Raw genomic sequence first — 21613 nt, 5'->3', positions numbered from 1 at the left:
CCCAAGGCTGCAGGCCCTCAGGGGCCCCGACCACCCAGGGTGCTGGGGGCCCTGCTCACAGGCCGCACGCCTCCCTGGGCCACCCTCCTCCAGGGGCGGGTGGGTCAGAAATGGCTGCAGGCGGCGACTGAGGCTCGGGCTGAAACTCTTCGTTAACGTCTCCGCCTCCGCCCCCTCAGGACCAGCGGCCTGCCCTCCGCGGCCTGGTCTCTGCGCAGCTTCAAGCAGACCAGGTGAGCGCGGCCTGGGCCCTGCCCGCAGCTGGCACGGCCGGGGTTAACCTCGGCCGCCGCCCTGCCCTCCTGCTCTGGCCCCTGGCCAACCACCGCTGCAGCAGGAGGAAGTGCCCTGCCCCACAGCTGAGTTGCGGAGCTGGGCCCTGGCCATTTGGGACCCCCCTGACCCGACACAGCTGTCCCCTGGGGGGACCCTCGGGGACCCACTGGCAGCTCTACGTCTGTGGAGCGATGTCGTGCCCCAAGACGCCCTGGGTCGCGCCACACTCCGAGTCCAATGGGGCGCGTGGAGCGGGCGCACCTGTGCCCGCCGCCGCCGCCCTGCCAGGCCAGTCCAGCAGGTTTGCGTCCTGGTGAGGATGACGAAGGCACGGCCAGGCAGGTGCCAAGTGGACCCTGGTGTCGGGAGACGCAGGGCCCGCCAGAGCTCAGAGAGCGGGGAGCCTGCCCTTCTGCTGTGACCGCAGCGCCGGTCACAGAGCGGCCCGGCCGGGGCTGGGGGGCAGAGGCAGGGGCTGCCAGCCTGTCCGGATCCTGCCACTGCCAGGGCTCTGGGCCCCGTTCCTCCCCGTCCCCCTTCAAGCCCCCTGTGGCAGGCAGAGTTCTCCAGGGTCGAAGGGGAAGCCCTAGAGCTGGGAACGTCGCTCAGGGCCTAGAGCTGGGAACGTCGCTCATGGGGAGCTGGCCATGTGCAGAGGTGGGGGTGGCCTGCGGGGACCCTCAGGGTGTCTGGGGACAGCAGGCACAGCTCCAGGCCTGGGATACCTGGGCAGTGGACACACACATTCCAAAGGGACTTTGTTGTCTGCAGGGACAGCCACCAGCTAGAGCAGTTCCTGCCTGATGAGTGAGGCCTGGGAGAGCCCTCGCTCTCGCCCACCTCAGGGACCGCCGGGTCCCCAGCTCTGGCCTGGGGCAGGGCCTTGGACATGGCAGGGGAGCCGCTGCGCCGGGGGAGGCTGGGCTCCGAGGGCCCGCTGTCCGGCGCTGAGCCCTGGGCCCGGTGCGTCCTGACCGCGCGCTAGGGTGCGGAGGTAAGTGGCTTTCCTGAGACCACGCTTCACTGCGGGCTGTGAGCGCCGCGGCCGCGCGGCTCCAGTGTGGGACCTGCGGACCAACGTCCAGTTCCCCCGTCGCAAGGGCACGTCCCCGGCAGCCCCTCCCGCCGGGGACGTAGGAAGCTCCTGGCCCGGCAGGGACGCTCAGCCACCTGCATGCCTCAGGCCGCTTGATGGAGCTCGCATGTCCCAGCAGCGGTCCTGGGGCTCTTGGCCCTGCACTGGGGCGCTGGACCCTCAGGCCAGGCAGAGGGAGGTGACCCAAAGGCTCCTTCCAAAGGCCAGAGGAGTGAGGCTGCTGCCGGAAGCCGGGCACACAGCTCAAGGGCCACCAGGTCACCATGTGCTCACTGCTGTCTGAGCTCTGGGTCTCCGGGATGCCCTGAAGGGTTCGAGCCCAAACACAGGTGTGCAGCCCTGGCCTCTCCTGCGGTCCCCTCCCTGCTCCCAGGAGGCAGCCTGGAGGGAGACTGGGTCACGCGTCACACGGGCCGCAAAGCCACCAAAACAGGAAAAAATGAGGAACCGCCTGCTTTATTCTGCACGCTGGGGACGGGGCCGCGTGTGGTGGGAGACACGAGGGTGGGGGACAGGGGGGCCGGGGGGAGGTCCAGGCACGGCGTGGGGGCGCAGGCCATCCGGCCGGTGGGACACAGGCGGGTGGGGAGGGCCTGATGGGCATCAGCTGCAGCTCTTGGGCAGGCGGTAGACGCCAGCCGCGTAGACCAGCTGCTGGTCGCGCACCTTCTTCTGCAGGAAGGCCTGCAGCTCCTGCAGGTCGATCTCAGCCAGCGCGGGGCCGGTGACCACGAACATGCGGAGCATGCTGTAGATGCGCTCCAGCGACAGGCTCTCCAGGTTGGTCAGCATGGCCTGGATGTACGTCCAGAAGAGCTGGGGGCACAGCGGCTGCGTCAGCCGGGCCCCCCAGCCGCGCCCGCGCCCGCGCCCCGGCCCGGCACCCCCGGCGCACCAGCAGCTCCTCCTCCTTCTGGTCGGCCTGGGAGGCCATGCCCGAGTCGCTCTCCTCGTCGCTGTCGAGGAGCACCATGTTGTCGCGGTCCTGGGGCCGCTCCTCCTCCACCACCGAGAAGGTGCCGGCCGGCTCCTCCCGCAGCACACCCTGCTGCAGCCACACCGACACCCGCCTCCGCAGCAGCGCCGCTGGCATCTTCACGGCCTTGCTCAGCGCCTCCAGGGTCCAGGTGGCTGTGCAGACGCAGCCGGGCACGCGGGGTGGCCTGAGCCAGGCTGCCCCTCTGCCCTGCCAGGCCCCCCAGGGAAGGGGCTGCCCAAGCCCTGCCCGCCCCTCCCGGTGCAGGCTGGGCCCGGGAGGCGTGGCCGGCTCACCTTGGTCCTGGAAGTACAACAAGACCACGGCCTGCACGGGGGTCACGGCCACAGACAGGGTGCGGTCCGCCAGCTCCACGTCCATGGTCACCAGGCCCAGCGTGTGCTTCCAGCTGAGGGTGCGCATGGCCTGCGGGGGGCCAGGGTGAGCAGGGGCAGCCGAGGGAGGCGGGCAGCCACAGGGCGAGGGAGGAGGCTGCAGCGCCCAGCCCCAACCACTGCCACCAACAGCAGGGACCCGCCGAGCCCGGCTGCGGGAAGCGGAACTGTGCCTCCTCGTCTTTGCCGCCAGGAAGGCAGGCGGCCTGACCGGGAAACGGGCGCTGCAGGCGTAATTCGGGCGCCTGCCCTGGAGCAGACGGGCCCCCGCGCAACATGACCCGTGTCCTCGTAAGAGAAAGAGCGCACGACACAGACACAGGAAAGAGCCACGTGAAGACAGGTGGAAACCAGAGTGTCCCGGCCGGAGGCCAAGGACCACAGGGCCAGCCGGCACCACCGGGAGCCGGGAGGAGCCGGATGCAGCCGGATGTCTCCCCCCTGCAGCCGCCAGGCAGCAGGCCCTGCAACCCCGGCCTCAGGCTCCGGCCTCCAGAGCCCAGAGGCCTCGGGGTGTTTTTGTCGTTTTGTGTTTTTTTTGATCCTCACCCGAGAACAGTTTTTTGCTGCTTTTAGAAGGAGGGAGGGGGAGAAACAACGTGAGCGAGACGCCTCGGCCGGCTGCCTCCGGCACCCGCGCCCCCCGGATCAGGCCCGCGGCCTGTCGGCTGTGGGGTGACGCTCCTCGCCACGCCCGCCGGGGCCGGCACCGCGGCCTGGAGCCACCTGGCCTGTGGCACTCAGTCACAACCACGACAGGAAGCAGGTTTTGGTCCTGGGACGGGGGTGCCGCCCTGACAGACACCTGAACAGTGGCAGTGGCGCAGAGCCGGGTGACGGGCCGAAGCTGGGGATTCTGAGCTGCGGGCCCATCAAGCCCGGGGGCCTCGAAGAGACGGGTGCGGGGAACACGGGCAGCGAAGGTGCAGAGGATGCTGCCGAGAAGCGTGGGCGACGCAGGGACACGCACGCACGCGGGCTCCGCAGAGGGAAGGCGGCAGGAGAGCAGACACGAGGGCCTGGGGGGCCGCCGGCGGCGAGGACTGGGCGTGCCGGGGGCGCCGGACGGTGCCCAGCCGCTCGGCCGGCCGGCACAGCCTGCGGGCGTGTCTGGAAGGGCCTCCCCGCTGGGACGCAGCCCCGCCGGGAGGCGGGACAGTACCTTCAGCTTCTCGTACTTCCGGCAGTAGGCCTCCAGGGCCTCCCTGATGTCCGCGGGCACCTCCAGCTTCTCCTCCTTGAAGGGCGGCCAGAACTCGCTGGACAGGATGACGGCGTAGACCCCGAACGGCGGCTGCTCCTCCGCAGGCCGCTTCTCGTCCTCCTCCCGGATGTTGGCGTTGATGCGGCGCGAGTCGGCCATGTCCTGGGGAGCCAGTGGGAAGCAGGGAGGGTCTCAGGGCGGGCTGGCCGGCTGGGGCGGGGCGGGCAGCGGGTGGGGCCTGGCACCCACCTTCAGCATGACCTCGCAGAAGTGCATGGGGGCCTCGCCGAACCGCAGCTTCAGCAGCTCCACATTGCGAATCTCCCTAGGAGGGCGCGTCTCAGAGCCGTGGCTTCGCCTGCCCCCCGGCGCCCATTGCCCCCCAGCGCAGGGTCCCCCGAGGCTCTCCCCCGGCAGCAGGGAGCACAGGGCACAGCCTGCCCGGGCTGAGGGGACCCCAGTCAGCACCAGCATGCACTGGGGCCCACAGCAGGTGGCCTGAGACAGCGTGGGGGCCACAGTGCCCGGCGCCTCACCGCTCGGGGCTGAAGCTGAACTGGTGCAGCAGGCGGTCAGCCAGCAGCGAGCGGTACTCGTTGATGAACAGGTCCTTGCTGCCGTAGATGCTGACCAGCAGGCTGATGATGTCGGAGGAGCGCCGCTTGGAGCTGGACTTCCCTGCACAGCGTGGGGAGGGGGCGCCGCTGGCACCACGCAGGGACAGAGGCGGCAGCAAAACCCCAGTGGGCAGGCCCACTGGCTGTGGGCTGGGCACTGACCTCTGACCCCCCACGCCTCGGAGCACACGTGGCAACGACCTGGCACCCACAGCGCCACCCAGGAGGACACCCCCCCCCCAACGCAGGGCCTGGCAAGGCTGGCGGGTGCGGACCTGGGTCGGCGTCTACAGGGTCGGGGACCCAGTCCTCGGGCTCGCCGGCATCATCCTCGCTGTCCTGGCCGGTCTCCAGGCTCGCCGGGTCCGTCCTGGACAGCTCCACAGCCAGGTCCCCCGTCCCGTCCGAGTCCCCCGTCAGCCCAGCCACGATCTGCCTCACCGTGTCCTCCCGCGTCCTGCGGCGTGAGCCCGTGGCCTCAGGATGCAGCGCAACAGCGCCCTCCCCCCACCCCACCAGGACCTCGGCTGGGGCCAAAGACGAGCTCTCAAGCTTTTGCTTAAGAAACGAAATAAAACAAAATAAACCATCGCTCTCTGGGAGCAGCAGGGGCTGAGATGACCCGATGGCCCACGGCCAGGCCGCTCCTGGCACAGACGTGACAGGTGCAAGTCGGGGCAGCCCCAGGCACCTCCAGCCCTGCTGCCCCGGCTGCCCGGGGTCGGCGGGGCGGCCGGGTGGCTGTGACGTGGCTCCCAGCCCAGCGTCCTCTCTGGCCGAGGCTGCCCCTGTGGTGGGTCCCCTCCTCCCGTCAGACCGGGCCGTCTCCGTGCTGGGAATGGGACGGGCGGGCGCGTGGTGACACCGAGCGACAAGGCGGAGCCAGGGAGGAGCTCCGCGGTGCGGGGCTCACCTCAGGTAGCGGCGGACGGGCTCACAGGCCACCTCCAGGATGACCATGGAGGGATCCAGCACCCGCAGCGCCTTGATGGCCGAGATGTAGAGGGTGATGATGTCACACGTGTTGACGCCTGCAGCAGGGGAGGAGGCTAGAGCCGGTGGGGGTGTGCGGACGGCACCCGGCAGGCCAGGCTGTGTGCGGTGGCCACCACGCCCCACGCCCCACGCCCCGGGACATCTGCAGGGACGGGGCCAGCCCCTCCCACTGCCACTCGCATGGGGTTCTCCTGGGCTTCCCCGGATCTGGGCGCCCCCCGCAAGCAGACTGTGTCAGGGGCTCATGCGCCGCCCGCCCCCAGGCCTGCCCCCAAAGACCCCAACGCTGTTCGTTAACCCGCCGCGGCCTGGGGCCCGGGCCGGAGGCAGGGCCACACCTGGGTGGAGCAGCCGTGTCTCCAGCGCAGCCTTGAGGGACACCAGCAGCTGCTGCCTCTGGTCCGTCCTCTCCAGGCAGTACTTGAGGTCCTCGACGGCCGGCCGGGAGTCCGGGAAGTCTGCGGGTGGGCCGCGCTCGCCCATGTGCACGTGGACCGCGTACCCGCGCACAACCCCAGGCACCGCACCGTGGGGGCGGGGCCCGGTGGGCGAGGGGCCCCGCCCACGCCTACAGTGAGGACCACCCGCCGGGCCCCACGAGTCGCTGCAGCCTCCGAGGGCCCACGTGTTTGGTCACGACCGCCCCGCGGGGCGGCGGGCAGCGCACGGGAGGGCCGGAGCAGGGCCGCGGGGCAGAGGAGCCAGGGCGGACCCCCGAAGCACCATCCCGTCGTCTTAACACCCCCACCCCCCGCCTGCCCCGGTTCGGACACGGGGCTGGAGTGTCTGCCCTGTGTGGGGCCCCCCACCGGGGAGCGCCGCAGGGCGGGGCCCCGGGGAGGCGGCGGGGCTGACCTCGGACGATGCTGAAGAGTTCCTCGATGCGCAGGCCAGCATAGATGCGGTAGAAGAACCTCTGCACGTGGCAGCGCCAGCGCCGCAGCGTGGGGCCGGCCTCGGGGGCCGCCGGCCGGGCCGGGCCATCCTGCAGGAACACCCTGCCCAGCCAGCCGACCACCCGCTCGATCCACTGCCGGGAGAACACAGGCATCGGGGGTCGGCCTTGCCTGACCCGGCACGGAGGGGGGCCAGCCCAAGGCCGCCCGCTCTGGGGGGTGGGCGCACAGGAGCATCAGCAGGGGACGGCCCACGAGGGCACCCCAGGCCCTCCCCCACGCACCCTGCTGTTCCTTCCGCGTCGTAAGAGCGGCCCTGACACGGCACGGAGCCCGGGCTCACCCCGCCTGAAGGGACAGACGGACACACCTGGGCCCCCACGCACGGGCCCCCACGCGCCACCGCTCAGAGGACAGCGAGAGCATTTCTGCCCGTGAGCAGGCGAGCCTACAAGACGTCCCGCCGCGGGCCGCAGACGCTCCCCCAGCCTGTCCGACCCCGCAAGGAACGCTGGCCACTGGGCGACCAGGGACAGCGCAGCGACCCCTGCCAGGCCCCCAGGCCCACCCCCACTCCAGACCTGCCGCGGGGACGGACCCAGCGGATCCGCACCCTCGGGAGCCAGGTCCCAAGGTGTGGCGGGAAGACATCTGGCAAGTGGGCGCAGGCTGGACAGCCCCCCATGGGGGTCCCCGCTCCTCCACGGTGCTGGGAGCCCAGAGCAGAGTCCCGGAGCACGGCCCAGCCACACGGCCCCTCACGGTGACACGGCGGCCCCCGGCACCATCCCCGGCTGGGCGATCGTGCACAGACTTTGCTGCACACGGCATGGGCTCATCCTTGCGGCCACCCCAGGGGGCCCTGAGGACCAGCCTCCCCCCAGCACCAGGGCAGCCTCCACCGCCCGCGAGTCTGCTCTTCGGACCCCTGCACCCTGGCTGCTTCTAAAGCCAGAAGGTCCCGTTCATCAGCAACCCACTCCCTAGTCCCCAGGGGCAGGGCCCGAGAAGGCGCCGTCACCTTGTGGAACTCGCGGAGGAAGGAGCGCTCGTACTCGCCCCGGCAGCGGTCCTCCATCCTCTCCCGGGTCACCTGGTGCAGGGTGACGGTCACAGCCTCGGCGCTGACTCGCTCCAGCAGGCTGAGCCGGTGCCTGGAAGAGCCCGCCCGTGAGCCTGCGGCCGCGTGCTCACCCACCCCGCGCCAGGGCCCGCCCCGGCCCCACCCTCCCGTCCAGGGCGCCCACGCTCCCCTACGGGCCCCTCCGCCCGCGCAGACCGCTAGCCGCCCCGTGAGCAGCGTGCGGGGCTCTCGGGGGTCAAAGCCTCGTCCCCCAGGAACGGCTGGCTCTGAAGCGGCAGCTACAACAGCATGAGGTCCCGCGGGGAGATGAGAAAGCGCCTCTGCATGGCTTCCACCCAGAAAGAACCCAGCAGGAGCCTGCAGGCCCTCTGACCCCAGCCAGCAGCGGGGCCGCCCCGGACCAGCCAACAGACCCTGCCTAACAGCCACACTGCTGCTGCTTCACTCCGCGGGCGGACCTGTCCCAAGCGCCCGCAGAGGGTGGAAGGCCGCGCAGCAGAATCTGGCTCTCCAAACAAAGACGAGGAAATCTTTCCCTCTTCGAAGAGCTGGAAAGGCACCTGCTTGCCCAGCCAGCGGCCCCCACCCCCCACCTCCGACGGGCGCCACAGAGAAGAGGCAGCGAGCCCGCCCCTTGCAACAGCAGAGGAAAACGAACGTCACTCTTCCTCGGGAGCCGACAGACGGCACCGCTGAGCACTGCGGGAAACGGGGGTTCACGCAGGATCTTAGCAGAAACCAAGCGTGAAACCCTGAGCTAGTGTGAGCGACAGACACGCCTCTGTGAGGACAAAAGGTGCCCAACTCACCGCCCAAGCACCCTGGGAACCCTCCCTCTGCCAGGCCCACGGCCGCAGGACGGCCAGCAGAGGCCAGCCAGCGCGCCCGCTCCCTGCACCGGCCAGCCGCGCCGGGTGGGGAGCAGGGGCAAGCAGGGCCGCACCGCGCGGGTACTCACAGGACCTGGCTGAGCTGGTGGAACTGCTCCAGGGCCTGGCGGCACCAGCACTGCTGCTTGTCGCTGCCACATCCCGCGCACAGAGGGCTCTGCAGAAGCCGGTAGTACCGGCGGCGCGCATACCGGCTGTCTAAGTCCCCCTCCAGCTCCGGGTCTGTGCCCCCTTCTCCTTTCCTCTTACTCTGCATGTAGACTCGCAAGAAGCGCCCGTAGAGGCGCTGGACCATCTCCTGAAAGGTTCTGGGAGTGGAAAAGAACAGGACGCCCCGCAGCGTGGTGTGGACCTTGTCCCGCAGCCCCTGAGCGCCGGTGCCCATCAGCAGGCCCAGGCGTGTCCATTTCTCCAGGAGCTCCAGGCTCCGCAGGTAAGGGTCCAGGCGGCTCTCCAGCAGCCCGAAGGCGTCCAGGAGCAGCAGGAGGCACTGGGGCTCGTCCGCACAGTTCTCGCGCTGCGAGACGGCGTTCCAGAACTCGGGGGAGATGTTGGCCTGCAGGTCGTTCTGCAGCACCTCCAGGAACCATTCCTCCAGGACCGAGTGCACTCCGTGGGCCCTCAGCACCTCCACCGCAGCCCGCAGCTCCTCCTCCTTGGGCGGGACTGCCCCGCTGGTCCGGGAGGACGCCTGGAGGGAGAAGACCGCGGGGAGCAGTGAACACAGCGTGGAGGTGGGAAGGCGCGGACAGCTGGGGGCAGGTGGGGAAGGGGCACAGCGGAGGGGAGGCTGCGGAGACGCCGCCGCCACTCCTCCGCGGCAAGGGCTTCCGGGCAGCCGAACGAGGCGGGACCGGGGAGAAGAGGCAACTCGGGGCGGGAGACACACGCAGCCACAGGCACCCGGGGGCGCACGCCCTGCGACAGCGCGCAAGGTCCCGGGAACACCGCGCGCACGCCGCCCGGGCCCCGGGCCTCACCAGTCCCAGCGCGGCCGGCGGCACCAGCCCGGTGCTCACGGTGTTCCAGGCCACCAGCAGCTCCTGGGCCGGCCCGGGGGGCCCGTCCGCCTCCGCCGCCGCCATCCGCGCCCACCCGCTCCCAGAGCCTCCGGGCGCCGCGCGCGGTGATGACGTAGCCAGGCGCGCGCGACGGTGACGCAGTCGGTAGGCGCGCTGTTAGGAGGCGGTGCGCCCGCGCGGGCGGCGATGCGGTAGCGGCGGTTGTAGTGGCGGGGACCCCCGGAGGCGACCATGACCCAGCAGGGCGCGGCGCTGCAGAACTACAACAACGAGCTGGTCAAATGTGAGCGGCCGCGCGGCGCGCCCGCAAAGCAGGCGGGGAGGGCGCGGGGTTAGCCGCCCAGGCCGTAGCTGGCCCGCGGCGCCGGGCGGAGTTTGTTGTCCTGTCGGGGCGGGGGTGGCCTGGTCCGACGGCGCGGAGGCCGTTCGGACCTTCCCGGCGTGCAGCCGCCATGCGACCCGCACCAGGTGCTGGGTGTCTGTAGAGTGAGCAAAAAACAAAAAACAAAAAACAACCCAAAAAACGCCTGAGGACGTCCTGCCTCCAGGCCCCGCGCAGGGCGGTCTGTGCGGTGCCGCCTTTAACTCGGAGACCCCCGGGAGGTAGGACGCTGGCCTGGCCCCGGGGCAGGGGCCAGGCCGGCACCTGGGCCCTCCGCCACCGCCGTGTCCTACGACGCGGTGGGCTGCGGCGGGGTGGGGGGAGGCGCTCTCCCCGCCGCCCGAGCCCACGGCCCTGCCTCTCGCCCCCAGGCATTGAGGAGCTGTGCCAGAAGCGGGAGGAGCTGTGCCAGCAGATCCAGCAGGAAGAAGACGAGAAGCAGCGGCTGCAGAACGAGGTGCGGCAGCTCACTGAGAAGCTGGCCCGAGTCAACGAGAACCTGGCCCGCAAAATCGCCTCCCGAAACGAGTTCGATCGGACCATCGCGGAGACCGAGGCCGCCTACCTCAAGGTGGGACTCAGGGCAGCGCGGGGGCCTGGGTGCCAGGCGGGTTCCTGCGGGTTCTGGCCTGGGGTGCTCGCAAGCAGAAGTGACAGGACTGTGGCGCGGCCAGGCCCCTCGTGGTGAGGGCGTGGCCTGCCCATGGGGCCCGGCGGGACCCAGGTTGTCGAGTGCACCGCTGCTGGTGCGGTGGGGCTTGTTCGGGACTGTGAGCGGCAGTGGCAGCAGGGGCCCGAGCCAACCTGGCTTCCAGGGTGTGAAGGAGGGACTGCAGGCTAGGTTCAGGGGCGGAAGGGGAAGCCGCCTCTCACCTGCTCCTGCCCCACAGCCCCGTGGTCTGGCCCTGGCCCGGCAGCTGAGGCAGGCCGGGCGGTGGGGACTTTAGAGCAGGACAACCGTTATGTGTCTCTGTCCCCAGATCCTGGAGAGTTCGCAGACTCTGCTCAGTGTCCTGAAGAGGGAAGCGGGGAACCTGACGAAGGCCACTGCCTCAGAGCAGAAGAGCAGCGGGGGCAAGGACAGCTGACGGCCCCCGGCACGCAGAGGCCCGTCCCCGCGGCTCTGTCTTCAAAGCAGCTCTGCTCATGGCAGCAGCCACCCGCCTCCGCTGCCCTGGGTGACCAGGAAAGCCTGGGGTGCAGCCCGCCTGCGGGGGGGCGGTTCTAGCCATGTGCTCACGCAGGGCAGGCAGTGGGGGCGATGGGCTCTGGCTCCACCCTGCTTGGGCCTGGGTTGGGGGGGCCCACCCGCTGCCAGGGCTGCAGGGAAGCCCTGCTTCTTCTAGACTCTCAGCATCATGGGAGTCTCCTGGGCCTTTTGTCATCTGCGAGCTCGCCCTAGTGGCCTGTGACTGTCAATAAAGGTTGTGTTTTTAAAGACCCGTGCCACCCTGGCCGGAGAAGGGGGCTGCGAACACGAGGCAGGGGCCCCTGAGCACCTGCTTTGACTCAAGCCGCCCACCCTCCCTCTGTTCCTGGCCCCCTTCACCTGAGGCCCGCACCTGCAGCCCACCCTTGGTCAGGGGCCCTGCCTGCTGGTCCTGGGCTCCGGTCACCCGGCAAGGGCTGTGCCTCAGCTCCGCGCCCCCAGATCCTGCTCAGCGACAGCGTCGACGCCTCCCACCCTCCCGCTGCCAGATTTGCAGGGGGCGTGGGGCCCGCCCTCCTCCCTGGGTCCATCTCCTTTGGCCCCTTGGCCCCTATGGGGCCATTGCAGTTGTGTGCCAGGGGGCAAGTAGGTACAGGCAGAGGGTCCAAGTCCTGGGGAAAGACCAGAAAGCCCGCCCCCCCCCCCCAGCTCAGCCTCCCCAGCAGGGTCAGCACTGGCGCCTGGGTGGTGAACAGCCCCCGCTGCGGGGTGCGGGGGCGCGGACAGCTGAACCCGATCTGCGGCGGCTGCGGGGCGCGGCCCTGCACCTCCGGTCCCCGCCCGGGAGCCTCTGGGTTTCCCCACCCCCAGGAAGCCCAAAGACTCATGGGTCAGGGAGTTAACTAGGCCGAATGGGAGACAAGATACCTAAGGCTCTGCCCTGCGTCCCCCCGCTCCCCCCCCCCAGTGCTTGGCCCTTCAGGGAAACCCCTTCAGATCCAACAGCTGCAATGCCGCCCCACGGCGCATGCCGGGGAGCCGGGTGGGAGAGGGCGGGCCCGACACTGCGGACACACGGAGAGGGGTCCCTCTGGTGGGCGAGGGGGCAGCTGAGGGGCTCGCAGGCTGTGGGGAGCGAGAAGCAGCTCTGAGGTGGGGCGCCCGTGGCGGGCTCCTCTCCACCAGCAGCCCCAGCGTGGCCCTGCACCCCCTCCGGTGGGGGACCAGGCAGGGAGGCGGCCTTGTCCAGTGCTGTTTTATTGAGTCCATTGTTGGGGCGAGCACAGACTCGCTTTCGCCCCGAGGGAGGCAGGCCACACTCAGCCATGGGGATGGGGGAGCCCGGGGGGCTCGTGGTCCTGCAGAGCACAGGCAGCTGGGCCCGTCGTGCACCCGGACACGCCCGACGGGCCCTGGGCCGGGCAGCCAGCTGGACCCTGCTCCCAAGCCACGGTGGGAGAACAAGGACCCGAGGGGCCAATGGCCGCAGGCCTCCAGCACCAGCTTGGTTCTGAGGCCCCAGGAAGGGAGGGGGAGTTCTGGGGGTCACAGCCTGGCAGGGCAGAAGGGCGTGTGCAGAGTGAGCGTGGGGCTTGGCCGTCCCGAGGGGCTGGGGTCAGAAGTAGAGGGCTGGCTCGCTGCGGAAGTCCGAGAGGTCGTCAGGGCTGGCAGGGGTGAGCTGTGGAGCAGGAAGGCCGTCAGTGGGGGCCCGCCCGGGTGTCAGGGGTCGCCCCCGCCCCGCCCCCAGGCACCCTCCTGGCCCTGCTCACCATGACCTCCTTCTGTGGGGGCTCCGCCTCCACCGGGGCCTGTGCCTGCGCCTGCTCCTGCCACTTGCTGAAGGCCACGGAGTGCTTTGGGGTGTAGCTGGAAAGGCCTGCGGGCCGAGGGGCGCATGGGTGAGCACATGCGCGCGCAGACACATGGCCTGGGCTGCCCACCCGGGCGGGGGCACTCACCCGAGCTGCCGTCGGGCAGGCGAGGGCTCTCGGGCACCACGCTGTTCACAAACTTGGCTCGGGGCAGGAAGAGCGCAAAGGGCTTCTCCACGGCCCCGTTCAGGTCAGACTCCTCCTCCTCCTCCTCCTCCGCCCCCGCCTCTCCCTCTGCCTCCGCTTCCGCCTCCTGCACCAGCGAGCTCTCAGAGGGGTACTCGAACGTGGTGTGCAGGCTCTTGTCGTTGAAGGAGATCTTCATCTGGGGGCAGAAGGCACATCAGCTGGGGCTGCTGCTGGCCTGCAGCAGGGGCCTGTGACCGGGGCAGGGCGGCTGGACTCGGCGTCTGCGCTCAAAGGCTCTGACAGGTGGGGCTGCCTCTCATCAGAGAAGACCCCTCCACCCAGACCCCACAGACCCCGCAGAGAGCTGGACCTGGCCGTCCACAGCCACCGCCCGGGGTCACCAGAGGCCGCCAAAGCAGCTCCAAGGGTCGGAGGGCAGCCCTCTCTGCCCGCAGGAGCAGAGCGCCAGCCACGCCGCCTCCCAGAGGCTCCCGCTGTTGGCTGGGGCCTCTCGTCAGAGCCAAGTCCGTGCCGGGCACCTTGGACGGCCTGCCCTCCCAGCTTAGCATGGACCACCACTGCCGGGCAAGGGCCTGGCATACCTGAGGCCACGCCCCACGGACCCTCATGGGGCACCGAAGCCAGGTGACTGCCACATGCCAGCACCAGGAGAGCGGCCCCGTGTGTGCCACCCTGTTTTACAGACCAGGTCAGCGCCTGTCTGAGGCCACACAGTGCAGGTCAGCAGCCTGCTCCTCCCACCCGGGCTGCTGTCCGGCCTGCGTCCACCCTGCCCGCTCCACAGGCTCCAGGATTTTGTGCCCCGGCCGCAAGCCCCAGGCCGGCTCGCAGGGCTCCGCCACGCTTGGCAGTCGGTAATGAATACTCGGCCCGCCCGCGGCAGATGGAGGCAGCCCCGCTGGAGCTCGAAATATTAAACTCCCGGGCACAGGACACCGGCAGCCAGCTCATGTTCCTCCTCCTCCTCCCCTGGAAGGAGCCGCAGGCAGAAGCGGGGCCCCAAGGCAGAGAGTCGTGGCGCCCAGGGACAGCAGGACACGGGAGGGCTGGGCTGGCAGCCTGGGGCAGCAAAGGGGCCGGACCCTGGCCTCAGGGGACACAGGCAGGGCCCACCAGCATCCATCAACAAGGGCGTGCGCTCCAGTCGAGCCGCCCTCTCCCTTCCCTGGGCCGCACGCAGCCCCACCCGCCCACCTAGCGGGCTTTTGGGCTCAGCCAGGCTCACGTGGACACCCTGCAGGGCAAGTCAGGGCCTGCTCCCAGAGCCCCTCACCAGTCGCCCCCGCACACAGGGGGTCGGAGACAGGAGCAGGCCACCCGAGCCAGGCGAGCCAGGGCGAGGCGTCCACTCCTGTCCCTGGGAGGTGCGCCACCCCCCACCCGGCTGGCCCTGCCATGGAGCCGAGGGAGCAGGGGCCGGGCACGGTGCGATCGACAGAGTCTGCAGGCGCCAACCCGCTGCGGGCCAGCCTGGGGGCGGCACTGCCGGGCCCTCTGGGACTTGGGGACAGGCCCCCCAGGAGGAACCCAAGCGGGACAGAGCTGCTGGCCCAGGGGCCTCCCCTGCCCTGAAGCCCACAGTGGACGGGTCTCCCGGCCACCCCCAGGCGCTGGAATGGCATTGCCCCCAAGACCCTGAGCCTGCCGAGCCCATCCCCCACCGCGGAGGACGCAGGGAGGGCCGACTGCCAGGGCCCGGGTGGATTAGCGTGCCCTCGTTAGTCCACATGACCAGCTCCTAGCGGAGTCGGAGGGGGCTGGGCGCGCATGGGCACAGAGCCTGGCACAGCCTGGCCGGGCGGGGGCAGGGCAGTGATCCCTGGCCTGTCTGCACCCAGCGGGGGCCCGGGTTTGGGCCACGTCCCACCTCCCCTCCAGGTTCCCCACCGTGGGCACATGTGTTCAAGTCACAGGAAGCCCCGGGATGCCTGCTGCTGGGGGGCTCCCTCCAGATGCCCAGCGGGCAGAAGGGGAGCGTGGGGCTGGCGCTGGCACACGCTGAGCACCTGCCTCCGGGACCTCTGCCCCCACACGGAGCACGGCCGGCCGGCGGGTCCGGGCTCACCCGCCTCCTGGTTCTCAGGGGGTCCTTCGTCCCCCCTGCCCCGCCCACCACGCACAGCCACCCTGGACGCTGGGCCGCCGGGCCCCACCACCCCCTGCTGGGATGAGCGCCCTGCCCCTCGCTCCCCACACACACCTGCTGGGCCCCGTTCCGAGCTCTGGCAGCCCCCACCTAAGTCCTGAAAACGGCCGGGGGCGGGACCCCAAGCCAAGACCCTGTGCAGGTGGGGCAGCTGGGCAGGGCAGGGCACGGGCCTGCCGCCTGGGCTCTGGGAAGACCAGGCCCCTGCCTGGGGGGGGGGCCCGCGGGAAAGGTCGGGGGGGGGGAGCGGGTGCGGGCAGACGGCAGCAGATGCGGCCCCAACAGCCGGGCCCCTTCCCCCGCCCCGGCAGGGGGTGCAGGCTCCACACAGGCAGGGAGCGGGCGGCACCCCGAGTCTGAGGACCGGCGTGAGGCTGAGGGCCAAGGCCACACCAGCGGGTCGGGGTGCTGGGTGGTGGTCACCGAGGGCGAAGCAAGGGCCGGAGTGTTGCGGAGCAAGCCCTGGGGACGCTGGCACACTTGGGCCGGGCAGCGGACCAGCAGGGAAGGAGGCGAGGGGAGCAAAGAGGAGGGAAAGGAGTCGCCAGACAGGAAGGAGCCTGGCCGGGCGGCCCCTCACAAAGGGGAGGCCCACAGCGCCAGCCCCAGGGGAGGCAGGCGCTGAGCGCCCAGGAGCCGCCCCACCCGGCGACGGCCTGGGGGCCGGGCCGGGGGAGAGGGAGCAGGGCCGCTTCGCCCAGCAGCAGGCAGCCCAGCCCGGCCGCACAGGGAGACGGCGATAGAGCATCTGTGATTCTGCAGAGAGATAACTAAGTGGGGACGTGTGCCGCCAGGCAGGCCTCCCAGGTGCACGGGCAGGGCAGGCGCCCCTCCGCCCGGGGCAGGGCAGCAGCACCCTCCAGTGAGGCACGGCCCAGGGAGCCCGCCTGCGGGGTCCCACCCCCTCCACCTCCCTCCGCCGCCCTGGGTCAGTGGGTCACACCAGGGTCAAAGTGAGCAGCCAGCCCCGAGGTCCTGCTGGCCCCCACAGGCCACCACGTCGCTGGCACAGGAAGCGGGGAGAGGGCAGTGACCCAGCCACAGGCCAGCAGCGGCGGTCCGGGTGGGGTCGAGGCCCGGGACCCGGGGAAGGGCGGCGGGAGGAGGGCCCCGAGCCGCAGACAGAGGGACACGGGCAGCCCAAGATGGGCAGGCCACTCCACAGGGCCGGGCTGCCCCACCCCCCATCCCGCCTGACGCCAGGCCCTCCCGGGGCAGGGCAGCCGGTGCGTGCTCAAGCAGGAAGTCACTGCCAGCAGGTTGTGCTGCTCGGGCAACGCAGGGCCCTGGCTGGGCCACTTGGCCACGCCAGGCAACATCCATCTGGACCTGCAGCCCCCTCAGGCTGGCGTGGGGATGGGGCCGAGCTGAGGGAGCCCCTCTCCACGCCAAGCCCCAGCCGGCTCCCCGCTCCCCGCCCTGCTGTCCCCAGGGCCCCCGCCCCGCCCTCCTCACACCAAGCACCCACACGCGACCCCTCGGCTCTGCACCTGGCTGGGGGCCGGATGCCCTAGGCTGCCGCCCTCCAGTCCCAGGAAGAAGCCAGGCTCCCACCGGAAGGGCAGCCAGGTTCGCAGAGCGGGTGTAGAGACGGAAGCCACCCCATGAGCTCCATGACCTCGCCCTCCTGGTCTACAGACCAGGAAGCTGTTATCACCTCCAGTTCTCCTGGGGCAGCTCGGGCCAAGGGTCAGAAAGCAGGAGAGGGAGGGGCACACAAGGGGGTTGCTAGCATGGGATGGGGCTGGCGGCCAAGGCTACTGGGTGGGCCATGCCTGGGAGGGGAAGGGCAGGGACCAGGGGGAGAGCCACGGCCCGTGGCCCCAAAGACAACGCCAAGCTAGGCAGGGGGCACTTGGGGAGCCAGGGGTGGCGCCTGACCCAGCAGTGCGAGCTGGCAGGGGCACGGGTGCCCTCACACGGGGGCGGGGGAGGGGGAGACACAGTGCCAAGGCCAAGCTGAGGCTGCCTGAGGCTGCAGACAGCAGGAAGGGGGCAAGTCTGGCAGGCCTGTCACCACCCCCCGGACGACTGAGGCTGGGGCAGAGTTACGGGCCCGCCCTAGACACCAGCAGCCAGAAGAGAGGCCCGCCCACGCCACCTCCGCCAGTTCTAGGGAAGAGCATCTGTTTCCTGCCTGCTAGTCCGTCACGGGGCGCTGTCCTTGGAATTTGCCCCGGAGCCAGACACAGGTGATAAAATGACCAGGAAGAATCTGAGGAAGGCTCCCTTGTGCCCAGCGGGTTCTAGGTCACCCAGCAAGGCAGGGCCGCGGGGAGTGAGGCTTCCAGCCCTGTGCCTGGGCCCCTCCCTCTCACCGGGGTGGCGGGGAGGCGTCCTCGTCTCCTTCAGCATCACCCCCTGGACGCAGACCGAGCCTGGCACACACAGGGGGTTCGGGAAGCTCTCGCGGGCCCAGGCCCTGCTGTGCTCCAGGCCAGCGCGCCTCTGGGGAGCTGGGCGCCCCTCCCAATGGCCCCAGGCTCTGCCCCTAGGCTGCCCCTGCCCGCTCCGGTCCTGGCGCCTGCCACCTGAACAGCCAAGGAGTGCGGGAAGTCCTGCCAGGGCTACCCCTCTCCCACCTGGTGGCCAGGTGGAGCCACCGGGCCCGAACTTTTCTCCCAGCTGGACCTTCGGCGACACAGGCCCGCCCAGCCACTGCCAGACAAAGCCTGGGGGCTCAGGGCAGGGCTTCCCCAGGTCAGGCCCTCCTGGGGCTCGCAGGGGCCCCTGCCCCAGCTCTCCTCCGGTCCCCAGAGAAAGCCCCCCACCCGGCCGAGTGCCCAGGAACAGGGTGCAAGAGACCCACTACCTCCTCACCTCCTGGCCGGAGACCCCGCCCCCACCACTGACCTTCTTTCTGGAGGAGCCGGCCTTGGTGAGGCAGGACTTCTGCAGGGCCAGGTAGCCGCCAATCACCTCGATCTCATGCACGGTGGGGTAGCGCTTCTTCGGTGCGGCCCCCAGGGCAGGTGGAGGCTCTGAGGGGCCGCCCGCCTCAACCTCCTCGGCCTCCTGTGGCCCGGGCTCCCCGTTGGCCTGCGGGGTCCCTGGCTTCCTCTTGGGCACCACTGTGAAGGTGCTGCCGCCGCGGTGCAGGAGCTCTGACGGGTGGTGCTGGGGAGACGCACCGGCCCCCAGGCAGGTCGATTTGGCTTCTTGGGGGACGTCATCCTCTGAGTCCACCTCATCGATGAAGGTGACAGGCAGCCCTGGTCTACCAGGCTCCCCACCAATCTTGGCCAGGCCGGAAACCCCGAAGCCCTGGGAAGGCTCAGCTTCGGCGGCAGCCGGAAGGGAGGGGGGAGGCGGTGGTGAGGATGGCCTCTGCCACCTGACAGCCCGGTCCACTGGGGCCGTGGCTGGCCTTGGGCAGGCCCCCTCCTGGACCCCCAAGGGACTCCTCCCACTGACAGGCGCCCTATCCGCTCCAGGCACCAGCTGGGCTCCACTCTGCGGGCCCTGGGAAGCCCAGACAGCCTCTCCCTCCGGTGGCCTCACAGACTGCCTCCCCTGGGGAGGAGGGGCCCCGGAGGCCTTGCGCTTGGGGATGAACATGAAGGAGTTTCGGGAGTTCACGCGGAGGCTGGCCAGGGCCCGGGCCTGCAGGTCCCCGGCGGGAATTGTGTCCATATCTGGCTTGGGGGCCGGCCGTATCTCGAAGGAGTCGTTGGCGCTGGTGGCTGAGGAGACCCACTGGCGCTGGCTTGGAGTGGCACTGGCATGGCTGGGCATGGGCAAGGCCGGGGGCGCAGCTGGAGTGGCACTGGAGGTCCCGGGACTAGGGGGCGGGTGGGTGGGGGACTGCCCCGACTCCACCTTTGGCTTGCCCTCGCTCGGCCCAAACGCAGAGCCCGCAATGCCGTTGGCAGCTCCGGCCCGGGGCTCCGGGGATGCGGGCCCGTTGGGGAGCGGGCGAGAGCCCGGACCGCGGTGCAGGCCGCGGGGATGGACGGTGAAGGAGTTGCTGCTGGTCTTCTGCAGGAAGTCGCTGCGTCGGGCCCCAGGGCCTGCACCGCGGCGCTTGGGCTCGAAGCAGGCGACGCGCTCGCCCACCCGCGGGCCAGTCGGGCAAGGGGCGGGTGGCGGGGGCGGCGGAGGCGGCGGCGGCGGCGGCGGCAGGGGACGACTGCGCTCCGGGCTTCCACGACAGCGAGGCGCGGCCGGTGGGTCAAACTTCTGGAGCAGACGGCTGACGCGGCCGGGCGGTGCCGGCGCCTCATATACCAGCACCTCGGCGGCGCAGATGCGGGTGGCTGGGCCGGCGTCGGGGTCGGGGGTGGCGGGCAGGAATCCGGGCGCTGACTCGATGATGAGAATGTTGTCGGCGCGGATGGTCCGCACGCCAGGCACGCGGCTGTACAGCTCCAGCAGCTGCTGCACCGGCCGCGCCCCCGCCGCGCCCGCGCCCCCACCGCGCCGCGCCCCGAGCCGCCGCTCCGACTCTAGCCGCATGAACGGGTTCTCGCGCAGTGGGCCCAGGCTATCGGCCAGCACGAGCCGCTCGTCCGCCGGTTCTGCGGGTCCCCCCGCGTCCGACCCAGCCCCGGGCGCCGCGCCTCCGCTCAGGGCCGCCAGCTTGGCCCGCTTCCGCTCCAGGATCTCCCGCTTCCAGGCGGGCATCGCCGCGCGAGGCCCCGGGCCCGGCCGCCCCAGGCCAGCCATGGTAAGGAGCGGCCGCCGGAGCCAGCGCGCGCTGGGAACTGCGGCCGCCGCCCGCCTCGGGGCTTTGCGCCGCAGCCACGCCCCCCCGCGGCCACCGCCCATTGGGGGAGGACCGCTCGGACCCGCCCAGCGCCCGGCAGCCCCACCTATAGCAGGAGAGGATGGCCGACCTAGTTGATTGGAGAATGCCCTCCCTGACCCCGCCTTCCAGAGGATCTCATTGGACAGTGTCCGTCAGCGGAGCCGACCTCCATTGGGGAAGGCCCCCTTGAACACGCCCCCGACACCTCGGGCGGCTCATTGGCGGCCCTCACTTCCGCCTCTGGGCCTCGCCTCGGTTCCCGGGGCGGAGGCACGGAGCCTTGCGGGGGCGGGCCCTGGCGGGCGACCGGAGACCGACCCCTGCGTTCCGCGTCGCGGGTGACCTTGGCCTGGCCAGGTCCTTCTTCTTGGTGCCAGCACCCAGCTCTCCTGTTCCCCACGCTGAGAGCGCAGTGGAGGAAGGTCCTGTCCAGGACCGGAAGGCTATCCCCGCTCCCGTGGGCGACGCCCAGGCTGCACACCAGCCTCGCGCCTCCCGGTCCAGGTCCCTCCTGGTCCATGGGTTGCCCACCTGCGGTCCGCTGTCCCCTGCGGGACTTAGCAGACATGCCAATGCTGGAGCCCCGCCAGTGCTGAGGAATCAGTTTCTCAGGAATCCCTGGCTTTGCCGGCCCCCAGAAGTGATTGTGCTGCTCAGACGAGTGGGTCAGGCGAACCCCACACTTAGCCATCCAGGGCCCACAGAGCGTGGGGTGGAGTACGGAAGCTGTGAGGAGGCACAGTGGAAAGGGGGCTCCCTCTCCACAAACAAGCAGGCCCACAGCTCTCTCACGCAGGAAGAACGGCAAAAGCCAGGCCGTGTGTTCCCCAAGCTACTGTTGAACTTCCCCCATCCCAAGGCTGGCAGGGGTCCCACTGAGCCTGAGGACACAGCCTCCCTGCACAAGAGCCATGAGGGCCCTTGGAGGGCTGCCCAGTGCCCACATTCTTTTAGGTCCGCTGGAGCCAAGGGGAGAAGGGGAAACCGGGGAGCAGTGACACAGAGGTGTCGCCTGCCTTCCATAACCTGCCCTGCAGTCAGCCGTGCCTCAGGAATGCCACTGCTGCCTCCTGCACCTCTCCTCTTTTAGGGGAGGGGCACCCAGGGCACCCAGCGCAGGCCTCAAGGCGAGGTGCCCTTCTCACCATCTGGATGCCATGGCGGTAAATCAACTTTCCAAAAAGCTAAACCTTCTTACGTTCGTCACATCTACAGCAACAGGACTCCCTAACGCTGACTCCCGGAACACAACGGGAACGACAAAAATGCACCCTAAAAACAGCATCCAAAGGAAACCCACTCCAAATGTTCAGCTTGTATCTGGCTTTCGGCACAAGCTATGCCACTCCCAGGTAGGAGACTTTTGCAGCTGTGGGACAAACCAGACCAGTCTCCAATTCAAGCGGCACAGCATACGTCCTCAACATAGGGTCACAGAGCTGATGCGCCAGAGCACGGGTCCACAGACCCGTTCTGTGAAGGCCCAGACAGTAAGCACTTTAGCCCACACTGCTCCCCAGGAACAGTTTTTCTTCCAGGAGACTTGGCGCTATCTGGACACACTTCTGGGTGTCACAAACCGGAGATGTGACTCGCATCGAGGGAGCGAAGGCCAGGGATGCAGCTAAACATTCTGCAATGCTCAGGAGGGCCGCCCCCCACCAAAGAACGACCGGACCCAGCAGTGCCGAGACGGAGAGGCCCCGCACGCTGCA

General features: G+C 70.2%; 3 protein-coding genes across 3 annotated transcripts; 1 reads left to right on the top strand and 2 right to left on the bottom strand.

The window, feature by feature from the left end:
* Window positions 1–1866: 1866 nt before the first annotated feature.
* Window positions 1867–9700, bottom strand: ANAPC2 (anaphase promoting complex subunit 2). Its single transcript, XM_054584108.1, is given in 14 exon segments — window positions 1867–2188; window positions 2268–2503; window positions 2645–2774; window positions 3906–4109; window positions 4197–4272; window positions 4484–4625; window positions 4840–5021; window positions 5478–5595; window positions 5899–6018; window positions 6416–6590; window positions 7478–7610; window positions 8499–9121; window positions 9411–9571; window positions 9574–9700. Coding segments are annotated over 14 exon segments (2625 nt in total). The 5' UTR covers window positions 9686–9700; the 3' UTR covers window positions 1867–1975.
* Window positions 9590–11272, top strand: SSNA1 (SS nuclear autoantigen 1). The gene is made up of 3 exons (XM_054584109.1): window positions 9590–9735; window positions 10206–10405; window positions 10815–11272. Exons 1-3 carry the CDS (start codon window positions 9684–9686, stop codon window positions 10920–10922), a joined length of 360 nt encoding a protein of 119 aa, XP_054440084.1. The 5' UTR covers window positions 9590–9683; the 3' UTR covers window positions 10923–11272.
* Window positions 11273–12225: 953 nt separating this feature from the next.
* Window positions 12226–19846, bottom strand: TPRN (taperin). Its single transcript, XM_054584761.1, has 4 exons — window positions 18005–19846; window positions 12943–13180; window positions 12754–12860; window positions 12226–12662 (listed from the first exon to the last, which is right to left on the bottom strand). The coding sequence occupies exons 1-4, from the start codon at window positions 19814–19816 to the stop codon at window positions 12600–12602; spliced, it is 2220 nt and encodes a 739-aa protein (XP_054440736.1). The 5' UTR covers window positions 19817–19846; the 3' UTR covers window positions 12226–12599.
* Between the last annotated feature and the right edge of the window lie 1767 nt (window positions 19847–21613).

The sequence above is a fragment of the Pteronotus mesoamericanus genome, unplaced genomic scaffold (genome assembly GCF_021234165.1).
Source record: "Pteronotus mesoamericanus isolate MK-2021 breed Mesoamerican mustached bat unplaced genomic scaffold, CSHL_Meso_final contig_78, whole genome shotgun sequence".
NCBI classification, from domain to species: domain Eukaryota; kingdom Metazoa; phylum Chordata; class Mammalia; order Chiroptera; family Mormoopidae; genus Pteronotus; species Pteronotus mesoamericanus.
This window is presented reverse-complemented; position numbering and strand designations above follow the sequence as displayed.

Excerpts from the sequence above, each read along its gene's own strand:
- SSNA1 (XM_054584109.1), top strand. The coding sequence starts at position 9,684 with ATGACCCAGCAGGGCGCGGCGCTGCAGAACTACAACAACGAGCTGGTC. Across the intron at positions 9,736-10,205 it reads CAACAACGAGCTGGTCAAAT|GCATTGAGGAGCTGTGCCAG; the intron begins GTGAGCGGCCGC and ends TCTCGCCCCCAG. Across the intron at positions 10,406-10,814 it reads CCGAGGCCGCCTACCTCAAG|ATCCTGGAGAGTTCGCAGAC; the intron begins GTGGGACTCAGG and ends CTCTGTCCCCAG.
- TPRN (XM_054584761.1), bottom strand. The coding sequence starts at position 19,816 with ATGGCTGGCCTGGGGCGGCCGGGCCCGGGGCCTCGCGCGGCGATGCCC. Across the intron at positions 13,181-18,004 it reads CCGGCTCCTCCAGAAAGAAG|ATGAAGATCTCCTTCAACGA; the intron begins GTCAGTGGTGGG and ends TTCTGCCCCCAG. Across the intron at positions 12,861-12,942 it reads CCTGCCCGACGGCAGCTCGG|GCCTTTCCAGCTACACCCCA; the intron begins GTGAGTGCCCCC and ends CTCGGCCCGCAG.